General features: G+C 42.7%; 1 protein-coding gene across 6 annotated transcripts in view; it reads left to right on the forward strand.

Moving 5' to 3' along the window:
* DCX (doublecortin) overlaps positions 1 to 9,424 on the forward strand; it is a 140,183-nt gene extending 130,759 nt beyond the window's left edge. For all 6 annotated transcript variants that reach the window (XM_077889930.1, XM_077889931.1, XM_077889938.1 and 3 more), the window contains one exon: positions 1,077 to 9,424. In XM_077889930.1, coding sequence (XP_077746056.1) covers positions 1,077 to 1,133 — 57 coding nt within the window. In that variant the 3' untranslated portion in view covers positions 1,134 to 9,424. The remainder of the gene's footprint in view (positions 1 to 1,076) is intronic.
* Positions 9,425 to 12,906: the final 3,482 nt, after the last annotated feature.

Below are 12,906 nucleotides of genomic sequence, written 5' to 3' on the forward strand. Positions count from 1 at the left end.
CCTCCTCTCGCACTCTGTCTCAAAAAAAAAAAAAAAAAAAGACCTAAGGAAACGTTTTACTGAGGAGGAATTACAGATGTCATCTATGGACATGAAAATATGTTTAACACCAGCAGCCATCAGGAAAATGCAAATTAAAACCATAATTAGATATCACTACAAACTCATTAAGAATAATTAAAATAAAAAAGTAGCAAAATCGCCAAATACTGGTGAGGATATGGATAAACTGGATCACTAATACTTTTCTGGTGAGAATGTATGTAAATAGTACACTCACTCTGGAAAACAATACTGCAGTCTACAAATTAAACATGTAATGTCATACAACTCAGCAGTAGTACTCCTGAGCATTTATCCCAGAGAAATGTAAACTTACGTTCACACAAAAACCTGTAGAGGAATGTTTATAGCAAGCTTAATTTGTAATAACCTGCAATGCCCTTCGAGGGTGAATAGTTAACCAAACTGTGGTATAACTGCACTATGGAATGCTGCTCAGCAATATACAGGAGTAAACCTGCTGACATGTGCAACAACTTGTATGAATCCCCAGGGAATTATATGCTAAATGGGGAAGGCCAGTCCCAAAAGGTTACATACTGTATAATTCCATTTGTATACCATTCTTAGAATGACACAATTGTAAAGATGGGAAACAGATTATTGGTTGCCATAGGGTGTTTAGAGGTGGGAGACCGGGGGCTGTAGCCCTAAATTGGGGTAGCATGAGGGAGCTCTTTAGCGACAGTACAGGTCTGTATCTCATTTGTGATGAGGGTCACACAAATATGCACATGTGGTAAAATTGCATAGGACAACATATACACATGCAAGCATATGCACACACATGAGCAAATGGAAATGGCAAGATGTTACCATTGGGGGAAACTGAGTGAAGGGTACATCAGTAGAAGTATACCTCCCTATACTTCAGCTTCCTCTGAAACTATAATTAGTTCAGAATAAAAATTAGAGAAAATACTAATTAGAAAAAAAAAGTCATCCTATTTTGCCCATTTCAGAGCCCAAGATGGCAAGAAAAGGAGTTAACTTTATCTCTTATCTTCTTACAGGATCTGTACCTGCCTCTGTCCTTGGATGATTCGGACTCACTTGGTGATTCCATGTGAAGGAGAAGAGAATGTTCAGAGTCCAGAGTACAAATCCAAGCTTACAGTTACAATAGGGTACTTCTATGCTCAAGTGTCCAACAGGGCTATTGGTGCTTTCAAGTTTTTATTTGTTCTTGTTATTTTTTAAAACACACTGTAATATGTTGGGTTTATGTTCCTGTGATTTCTCCTCTGGGCCACTGATCCACAGTTACCAATTATAAGAGATAGATTGATAACCATCCTTTGGGGTAACTTTCTGGGGATGTAAAATATGCTAATCTGTGACCTTTCTATTGAAAACTTAGGCGCCTGCATTGTTTCTCCCGTTTCACTTTGCTCATACACGACAGTCTTCCTTCTGTAGAGGGTTGTTTACATACATAGCACTTAAAATGCATTTGTGGGAAAGAAACTCATTGGCAAATCCAAGAGTGACAAACACAAGTGCCCCTTGTCTCCCGATCTCAAGAATGCTGGAGGATCTTGGGAGGGCAACAAGGCAGCTCCCACGCCTCGCTCTTCACTCCCAATCAAGCCCCCAGTTTATCGTCTCGCACCAGTTCTGGCTGTCAAGGGGGGAGAAACACCAGCAACTCCTAATTCTGACATCAGATGCTTAGATGAGCCCAGTGCAGGGCTAGAGAGAATTGAGAAACACTGTAGACATTTCAGTAGAGTTTCTAAAGCTCAGTGAATTTCTTGTCAATCTCTCCAAGTGGGGCAATTTGCAATCAATAAGCAATTAAGAGTTGGCGGTGAGGGACTTCCTATACCCAATTCCTCTAGGAGGCTGTCTAACATAGCGAGTTATTACACAAACTGTATGGTATCCATCTATCTCTGTTCTATTGAATGCCTTGTAAACAGCCAACACTGAAAACACTGTGAGAATTTGTTTTCAGGTCTGATACCTTTCAGTCACTTTTTATAGCAAGAAACCAATACCCTTTTTATAAAACTTCATGTCTGTACTTCAGGCTCCTTTTTTTATAAACTGGTGATTTTTCTTTTGTCTAAAAAACACATGCAGAAAATTTACCAAAAAAAATGCAAAAGAATAACGTAGTTTAGAAATCATGCTGTCACTGCCAAACAGAAACCTCCAGGAGGAAACAAAATGAATAGCAGAGGCCAATTCAATAGAATCAGTCTTTTGATAACTTTTTAACAGTTCTGCTTACATTAATAATTTCAATGTGGACCAGACATTCTAATTATATTTTAAAGGAAATGTTATGGCATATTTTAAGCAACAACTCTTTTTTATCTACAATTCTGATATTTCATACTGAAGACACGGAAACCTTTCGATTGTCTTTAACACTAGAAAGGATTTCTCTTTGCTAAGGACTGATCATTCGAAATAGTTCTCAGTCTTTGAGGCACCGGTTCATAACACTGCTTTTTGTCTGTAATCATAGCCCATAATGGCAAAGACAACTAAATTTAAGGGAAAGCCATGCATGCCAGTTCTGTGTTTGCTTTTAGCAGATATGAAGATTTCCTTATTTCTTTGTAATCCTTTGGATAGTTTGTGAGGTGCAGCATTCAAAGCCAAGCCGCTGTTTGGCTGCTGAGTGACTCGCGGTTGTTTCTCCACTTGAACTGGAACGAGCTTGGGGTGTGTGTATGTGTGTGTGTACTTGCAGTTGCTTCATGATTAGGAGATGCTCCAGAATACCCCTACATGGATCCGTGGCAACCTGGTAGCATTGCTGATGTGCATATGTAGAAGGGGACTCGGTGGCGGAAGGGGTAGCTCAGATGTCCCTAGACAAGCCTCAGATACCTTAGCTATAAGAATTATGCTTCAAGAAAAGTCCTGATGACGGTACTACCAATTCCTGGTTAAGTTGGTCATCAAAGAACCCCAAATCATGAGAATCTCCCTTTGCCCTGCTCCTTTATTTGTAGGCGAGTTTGAAACCAGTGTAGACAGGTCTATTTTTAATCTTCAGGACAGACCTCTCAAAGATTCCGCTTTCTCCAGATCTCAGCCTGGTTCCTTCAATTTAAGGTGAAACAGAGGCTGAGGCAACTAACCAACATGCTGGTAAAGAGCAAGACCAGAGGAGGAATTTGGATTTCCTCCTGTCTAGGCCCTATGCTATCTTCACGAGCATTTCCTCACTGGTGGCGTATGTACGAAATGGACATACTTTCTTTAGAGTGGCCTTTGACCCAACAGTCTTCAGTAATAAAAGTAGATCTTCCATCTTTCTTTGAATCAATTATAGGAGAATGTTTCTGTACTGCCACTTCAGGGGGCTTGGTCTTATTCCAAATTCAAGTGTTTAATGATTACATGTTAAATTGGCCCATTTTCAAGGCAAAAGAAAAAATTGTCACTGAGCGCCTTCACCCCCGTCATTCATTCCGGATTTTGCTCAATCCAGTATTACCACTAAAGTCCCATTGTGTTACCTTCTGCACACTCAGCAAATATCAAGTCATTCAGTGAGCATCTGCCACCGCTCCCCACATCCTCCCTCCCTCTTTTACGTGTGCATGAGCTACGCACGTGCATGCGTACACACACACACACACACACACAGTCTATCTGTTGCTTGTTCCTACCTCCTGATTTTTCTCCCTTACAGAAATAGAAATAGGGACAAAGAAGGGCAAAATGTATATATGGGGGCTGGGCTGAACAACTTCATAAGTAGTGTTAACTAGGGATAAATTGAGAGAAAATTTCCTTTTCTCTTCACTGTTTTGGAAAGGATAGCCATTAGCATGACTGCTTTGTGTCCTTAAGGACTTTAGTATTAGCCTAGATTGAATCATAGAGTTTTCTAGCTGGAAGGAACCTTAGGATCACATCATCTACTCCAAATTCCTCATTTTCATGCCAGGAATGGAGATGCAGAGGTAAAGTAATTTCCCCAAGGTCACACAGCTGGCTAGGGGCAGGGCTGGGATTAGAACCCACATCTCCTGGCTCTTTTTCCAGGGCCTTTTCCCACTGAACTGTATTGCCTTCCACTAGACTCCTGAGAATTCTTTCCCAGGGTCATGTTGCATCTTGGAGCCATATGGTGCTGCCCTGAGCTCAGTGGGAAATCCACCCAGCAACCTAATACGGCCCTTTCTCCCTGTGTTCACATGGTTCCCATCTACATGGACTGCAGATGCCCCCAAAGAGAAGGAGGCATTGAGAACCCACAGGAACAATGAGGTCCCTGACCTTGTCAACTCAACACAGGGGATCACTGCCCCACCTCAAGGAGCCCTCAGGACAGCCCTCTGAGCTCCAGTCCTGTCCAGTGGAGATGGGGGAAGACTGACTTTCCCTGTCAGCTCATTTCATCTCCTACTGGTTGGGTCTTTGTAGGCTGAGAGAAATGTTTCTTGTTCTTAGAGCAGGGAAAGGAAGGAAGAGCAGAACATAGCTTTGTTTGTCCTGATTTTTTGAGATGGCTTTGCAGTATTTTTTAAATGACTGTGACTGCCATTCACTGGCCATAATTTCTTTTAAAATATGGGAGAGAGCCCAGCTAGAAAATAACGGTCTCACTGTGGTGGTTCTCAACTACAATGTTCCCATAGCCATCCTGCCCCAATGGGGACAATTTCCAGGTATAAGCAAGGGGCTTTGTAACTAAAATGCACCCTGGCTGATGTTAAACTTTGGTTCCTTGTGTTTGCACTAAAATAGCAAGCTACGTGCTCTATACCCCATACTCGTCTTCTTGTGTACACTGCTTGGTCCTGTGGCCTTCCATGGCAGAAACCAGGGCAACAGGGTCTGAACACGTGGTTTCCTCATACCATGGCTCCTCCTGGGAACTAAGGGGGGTGTTCATTAGTTCAGGTCCAAGAGACTTCCTTCTGGGCTTACTCCACTTCTCAGGAAATTCTCTCTTCTTCCTGCTTCGCCTCCCCAATTGGAAGTAACCAAGGAACCTTAAAGTGGATGTATAGTTCTAAGAAGAAGGGAAAGACAAGGGGTCTGAGCCCCTAGATACTTCTTTGAATCACCCAGCCCAAGTCATAGGGCAGCAATCCACAGTGCTTGCTTTGGACAAAACTGTGTCTACTTCCCTGATCCCTTCAATACTCTGGAAGGACATGTTCTGATCCCCCTCAGATTTGGTTCTAAATAGCTTTTCTTTTTTAAAAACACATGTCCCTCAGACAAGGGAATAAGCATGCCCATGTGCCCCAAGTGAGCTCTGGCACACTGATGGGACTGTTTTCCAGGATCAGCCTACCTCTGAAACATCTATGCCAAGAGACATCTCCAGACAGATGCCCTGGGACCATAGGGTTTGAATGACCTCCTTTGCTACCCAACTTGCTCTGGGGACTAAAAGGCATTAGAGATTCATTTTTTAAAAAGATTTATTTATTTATTCATGAGAGACAGAGAGAGAGAGAGAGAGAGAGAGAGGAGAGGCAGAGGGAGAAGCAGGCTCCTTACAAGGAGCCCAATGTGGGATTCGATCCTGGGTTTCCAGGATCACACCCTGGACTGAAGGTGACGCCTAACCATTGAGCCACCGGGCTGCCCAGAGATTCATTTTTTTGAAGACAGCCATTGGAACCTGTATGTGGCCACAAAGGGCCGCTTGATTCTCCAAGGCAAGGCCTCAATCATGCATTGCATTAAGGGATTTGGCTCTTAGGTCTAGGCTGGTTTCATTAGTAAACTGTCAGTATTTTGAAGCTCACCTGAGATGAGGGGGCGTTAAGAGTCCTATGTTTTGGGACGTGGAATTGAGAGAGAATGAAATTCCAGACATCGATGTGCCAGAAGTGATTTGCTACACCTCCTGTGTAGCAATGGAATTGTCACACTTCTGCCACTGCCCCTGGAAGGGGACCTCTTTATGTAGCGTTGTCCACTGTTCTGTGAATCCATAGAGGGTTTCCTCTTCCTTGTAAGTATGACCACCTTGAGCAAAGATAATGCATTGATTCCCCATGCATACCTTTTGGTAGAAGAGGCATCTCCAACAGGTTCTCTGGCTCTTGGTGGCCCGGACCCAGACTAGTGCTGGTAATATTCAGTGGATTGCCCTAAAGGCTGTAATTATGGGCCAAGACAATGCAGACCATCCATTTCTTAAAAGTGAATTCTCAATTTTATTCTTCCTCCAGTTAGCACTCCTCACTTCCCTAGTAGTTTACATAAAAAAAAGGCTGGAGGTTTTTGTCACAACAGCCAAGACACGGGGTGGGGAGGAAAATGCATTTCTAAACCCACAGAGTGCTGACTCCAGTGGTCAACCTACTATGAGCTGGGTCTGTTAGCAGTTCCTCTTAAGCCCCTTCCATTGTTTCTTTTCAGAGATTAGAAGGCTAACTGTCCCATCGGCTTGCCTTTCAGTATGCCTAGTTGAAGGGACTTTGCCCCTCCTATCTTTTCAGGAAAAGGAGACTGTCTCTTCTGTCTTCTCCACCCTGGTCCCTAGAGCTTATTCAGCATCCCCAAAGGTATAATGTGGCCTTGACATTCAACTTCTTAGTGTCAACATTACTTCCTACTGGTTTCTTATTAAGGATCTATGCAGACATCCCACTTTGGCCTATGTGGTGTGACAGTGGCTATCAAACGACAAGACTCTCGAATCCACTTGTGACTGCCTACATTTGTATCCCTCAATTTCATAGGCTCCGGCATCTTCCAGAATCAGATGCAATCTTATCTTACTTTAGATGCTTGGAGCTGGGGTCTGGGGAGTACAGAATTCCCTTGGGAAATTAAGGCATCTTCCTGCTTCTGATTAGGACAGGCTAGTTGGGAGAGGTTGGAAGGCACAACAGAAGTTAGAACAAACTCCTTGTGAATGAAGGCACAAACGTGGAGATGTGGGAACTTCTCATTTCTGGGTGAATAACCTGAGGAATCAATGTCTTTTTGCCACTCTCTACCTCCCCAGTGTATCTCTTTGTCTTTTCTTTCTCTCTCTAGCACACTAGATTTGCTCTCAATTTTATACTCCACTATCACTCTCTCTTTCCAGAGTACAAACGCCCATCCCTCATCCTCTGCAATTCTCTTGCTTCTTTGATGTCTCCCGTTCTATTCCTTTCTTCCTCCATGTCTAGGTTTTGGGCATATCCCTCTTCTTAGCCCTGGGATTTTGCCTTGGTGATGTGAAGTTATTTCTGGACTTAACCAGTGCTGATCCCACAGTTCAGTCAGAAGTATGGAGGTTGGAATCAATCTGATCCTGACTCTTCTTCTCCATTTTCAGTTGCGATTCCCCAAAGCAGATCTTCACAAGCAGTTTCCTTACAGCCCATCTGTTGTTAGGTCTTTGCCTTCCAAGCGCTGTACAGAAGACTCTGTGGTTCCTTTTTAGTCTGCCATTTTGTGGAGCAGTGAAGTGTGCTCAGAGAAATAATCAGCTGAACAGAAAAATCCACCCATGGATTCCTATCAGCTAAATACTATTAACAGATTTTGTTTGATTTTCTCATATTTTAAAAAGCTGCAATATAATATAATGAGAGAGCACAGGTTATTTCTGCTGTCATTTGGTTTGGCCGGGCAGGGGCGTTAGGTGTGGGGGTGGGGGAGCAACTCGTTTCAAGTTTTACCCACTGACACATTAAGCTGTCTGTAACAATCTTACGTTTGGGGTTTGCCAACTGTTGAACTGTTTTAGCTGAACTGATAGGCAATTGGGGTTGATTTAAATGGAAAGGATAATTAACAAACCCCTACTATAGAAAGAAATACTCACTTAACTAAAATGTATTTGTCCTTATGTTACTAAATTCACCTAAACATTTACTCTGGACTCCAACTGTTCCTATCTCTGTACAGGCAGTCCACATTAAGAGTAATTAATGGGCCTCAAGAAGTCAGCTTGTAGGTGCTAATTTATTCAACATGGTGCACAGCCCTTGGGGATGTCATTGCTTGGCAATGCTATATGGAATGCCCTTTCCAATGGCTTTTCCTTATAAGTTCTCTTAAAGGGATTCAAGCAAGTAAGAAGTTATACCAAAACGTCTCTCATGTATGGTCCTGCAATATATTGCAGCTTGAAGCCAATGATCCCTTATGACTTACACAACTAATGCATGTTTTGATTGAAGTTTGCATTGCTCATGTGTGGTAAGTTCTTTAAAAAAAGTTTTGGGTCACCTTTTTGTGCCATTAAACTTGTACAGAAAATGCTTTTATGGCCATTTTCAAAGGGAGAAAGTTTAAAATGGAAACAGCCCACCCTTTCTGCCCTATAGCCGTAGTTAGAACTCAGTTAAGTGTAGCAAAACAGCTGTAATTGGTGGTTGTAGTATTAGAGGCGTTAGCTTGCTAGTGACTAGCTTTGGAGAGTAAATGCATGGTATTGTACATCACATTTCTTAAATAACTCATTTTAACCTCTGAAAAGAATATATTCTTCCCTGTGGTCCCCCTTCCCTCCCCTTCCCCCTGCTCCCAGGTGTCTTACAGTTGTAAATAACTGATTTGGGGGCCTGATGCTTTTTGCCAAGTAAAGTCAACAAAGAACAAACAGACCAAAAAGGGGGGAAAGGCAATTTCTCAGTCTCTCAGCAGCTAGCAACCATTTCTCAAGGGGTGACATTATGATCAAAGACTCAACTTCCCTTTGCGTAAAAAAATCAGTGGCAGCTTGGGAATGTCTTTGACCATTTGCTTACATGGCAGAGTTGAATAGTTCTCGGAATTGCATATAATTGAAAGACAGTGGACAATGATGTTCCTTTATCCCTGCAGCAGTTTTGAGGTATTTGGAGACCTCAGAAGGCTCTGCTTGACCAACAAGCAATACTTATTAAGAAAGAAAAAGAAAAATGGAGAAAGACGGCAGATAATTTAGGGACTTTTTAGCTGCCCCCTCAAAAGAGTTACAGCCAGAAAAGACAAGGACATGCATGTATATGCATTGCTGTTGGTTTCCCAGGCAATGCCTAGACCTGCTCTCAGACTATGATTCTAAAGTGGTGTTCCAAGAAGGCACTCTCCTTTTTGGTTTGCTGTTCCTACTTGGACTGGCAGGTTTGATGAGGCCCATGTAAAACCAGCTGGAGCAGACCCTTTTCATCTCCCGTGCCTGTTAATATCCCCCTCCCTCCCTCCACAATTTCATGAGGGCTTTCTTTGGTTAGAGGACTTCAAAGTCTAGAGAAGTTCCCCATGTGTGTAACGTGTTGTGAACTGTGAATGCTGCAGATTCACGGCATTCAATACCAGGCGGCCAAAGAGCTGCTTTTGCAATCATTTTGGCTCTCAAGCTCTGTTCTTCATCTCATTCTCATTTCTGTGTACATTTGCAAGATGTGTGTATGCCATTTTCCAAAAATAAAATTTGATTTCAATATTTCTGGCTGACATTGTATTTTTTGAAGCATTGAACTGATGATCATAAAACCACAAAATGTCCGAGCTAGGAAAAAACTTAGACGTTCATCGGTCCAACCCCTTAATTTTATAGATGAGGAAGCTGATGATCGATGCTCCCTCCCAGAGTCGACCAGGAATCAAATGGCCTCTTTTTATGTATGAGATGCTTTGACCAAGGTTAATCTTGGTTATCAGCATAGGTGGCCACTTCTAGTCCTCTGTTTGCAGAGGCCCAAGAAAGACTTCATGTGGGTTCCATGCAAATACCTCTACCTGCAGTCCCTACCTGCAAATTTTCAACCTGTTGATAGTGCAGCTACTCTCGGGGAGAAGGGATACCTAAATATCTCATCCTCAAGCATAAATGACTATTTTTCTCAGATAAACTTTTATTAACAGGGAGAAAAGGCACTGGGTTTGTGAAGAGGTTGATTGAAAAAGATGGAGAAAAGGTTACAGAAAGAGGAGGCTGAGGTCTTGGAATATAGATTGAGCAACTCACAATGAGGGCCAGCCCTTTAAACACCTGACCTGTGTTTAAAGAAGCAAGGATGCCAGCATCCTGAGTATTCCCAAGGACTGAGATGGTTAAGATTTTTCCTTTCCCCAGCTCAGTATTTTATCAATTAGCTCCAATGCCATTAATCTGGTTGAGACAAAAAAAAAAAAAAGGAAATAAAAATGTGAATTTTTAGTGTTCCTAATTCAAAATATATATATTGGCTACAATCAGACTAGCCCAGGTCAACCTTCCAGCCCACTATTGCCAGACCCTCCTTCTTGCTGATCCTACATGATGTTGCTTTCTCCCAACTTGATCTGTCCTGGTCTCCACTGCAAGTAGAACTTTTCTAAAAGATTTGGACGTTGTCATTCCTGTGACTGGGAATTTATGACAGTTGTCTACTGCCCATCAGATCAAGTCCAACTCCTCTATGTGGTTTTCATCAAGACATATCTGGAGCACTATGTTCCAGGTCCTCTGCCAATTGCAGGGCCTTGGGTTTAAGAGTTTCAGTCCAGGGAAGGCAGACTTGTAAATAAATGAGTCTGTACTACAGGAACACCAATGATGGGATCATTAATGTCCTGGGATGGTCAGGAAAACTTCACGGAACTGGCAGCATTTGAGAAAAGACTCAGAGTTTTCGAGGTGGGCAGGAAGTGTTCTCAGCAGAGGGAAGAGCATAAGGAATGGCAGAAAAAGCAAGACCCTCTCTAAACACTGAAAACTACCCGAGGTGGCAAGGTTATAGTTCCATTATATAGGGTTCTGGAGGAAAATACAAGGGCATCATCTAGAATTACAGTTTGGGTGGTTGACCAGTGGTTCCCAAGTGTTGGTATAGCAACCAATGGCAGTCTGTAATAAAGTTTTTACCAGACTGTGGTGAAAAGAGAGAACTAAGGATAATATGGTGTGGAGTTTGTTTGTTTTTCATAGAAACAAATTACTCCATGTAGAGGACTAGAAGACAGATGCAGGTTGGTTTTTTTTTTTTTTTTTTTTTTTTTGGTGACTGTGGCCACATGCCTTTATTTATTTATTTTTTTATTGGTGTTCAATTTACTAACATACAGAATAACACCCAGTGCCCGTCACCCATTCACTCCCACCCCCCGCCCTCCTCCCCTTCTACCACCCCTAGTTCGTTTCCCAGAGTTAGCAGTCTTTACGTTCTGTCTCCCTTTCTGATATTTCCCACACATTTCTTCTCCCTTCCCTTATTTTCCCTTTCACTATTATTTATATTCCCCAAATGAATGAGAACATATAATGTTTGTCCTTCTCCGACTGACTGTGGAAGGAGCCTCGGTGTCCAACGAAAGATGAATGGATAAAGAAGATGTGGTTTATGTATACAATGGAATATTACTCAGCAGGTTGGTTTTTTAATGTCCTAACAAGGCAAAATAAAAAGTAAAACCAAGAGTGGCTTACATTCAATCTAGCTATCTTAATTTCTTTTCTTTTCTAATTTGATCATCTGTGAAGTTTGGAAGTGTGGCAGCCAATGGTTTAGACTAAAAGAACAGACAAATGGAGAAACCAGTGGGGGCCGAGTTGTAAGGAAAAAGATGTGTGGAATTTGAAGGGACTTCTTTCTCTGAGCCTAAATAGTCTCTCCTGTTAGCCCTCCACCTTCCGCACTCTCCCTTCCTCCCTCTCCCTTCTTCCCTCTCCCCTCCCCACCTCCCTCTCTTTTTTCTCTTTTTATGATTTCCTTCTTTCAACAGTTGCTGCTGAAAGCCTTCTCCACCCCAGGCTCTGTGTTAGGGGCCTGCAGATACAGAGATGACACAGGATTTCCTGCCTTCAAGGTGCTCACATTGCAAAGCAGTGCAACAGAACCACCTAGGAACATGTCAGAAATGCAAATCTGTGGGGCCCACCCCACTACACTGGATCAGAAACTCTGGGAGTGGGGCCCAATGATTTCTGTTTTAACAAGCCCTCCAGGGGATTCTGAGGCCCTCCCTCATTTGAGAACCCCTGCTCTTGTGAATTCTACTTCCTTTTCCCCCAGGACTCAGTGAGGACCTAAATAGTATATATGATCTCCTGGTCCATTTGGATTACAGTTTGCATCTTGCCCAGAAGAACAAAGACTCAAGAGGCTAGTGATTCTGGTAAGATCTCTATATGTTTAGTTTTCTGATGAAAGACTGCTTTTTCAAGCTTGAGAAAAATCTTGCATAAGTAAAGACACTGAGAGTGAGTCTTTGCGACTGCTGCAGGAGTCTGGATGGAGACATGAGGGGGCCCAGAATTAAGGCCAGAACAGGGGTGGTAGAGAGGAAGGATGAAGCCAAGGTGCTGTTGATACAGAAGTGTCAGGATTTGATGGACCAGCTGGATACATGGAGGAAATGTGAGAGAAGGGAAGCCCCGACTTGAGTAATTCTGTCCTAGCTTCCTTCCCCTGTTCCTAGACATGGTCCTGTGCTCCGGACAGCTCAGTAGCTTCCCTCTTATCCACCTCCTCCCCTGACTTGGGCCCTGGCTATGCAATGCTCATTCACACTTCACTCTTGCTGACAAGAGTCTACCCTTCTTTCTCTGCCCAGAAAAATACCCTCTGAATGCCCTTCCACATTCTCTTCACCTGTCTAAATCTCAGATGTAGCCAAAACCTACCAGCAACGGAACTTAAGGCATATTTATAAGAAAAACAAATCCAAACATGGAGGAAAACTGGCAATTTTTCTCTCCTGAACTTTTCAGGGCAGTCCTGATCTTATGTAATTTCCCCCCTTTTCCAAATAAAGGTGATTTTAAACATATAACTAACTCCAACTTCATTTTTAGACCTTTCTTAAAATTTTTTTGTATAAATACACTCAAAAATTGGAAAACATCCCTTGTCAGGACACACATCCATACTGAGGGTTTGGAAAATGTGATTCCTTTCTGAGACAGGCTTTCCCCAGGCTTCCTTGTCAACTTGTCTGGCTCCC

This window comes from Canis aureus, chromosome X (genome assembly GCF_053574225.1).
Source record: "Canis aureus isolate CA01 chromosome X, VMU_Caureus_v.1.0, whole genome shotgun sequence".
Taxonomy (NCBI): Eukaryota; Metazoa; Chordata; class Mammalia; order Carnivora; family Canidae; genus Canis; species Canis aureus.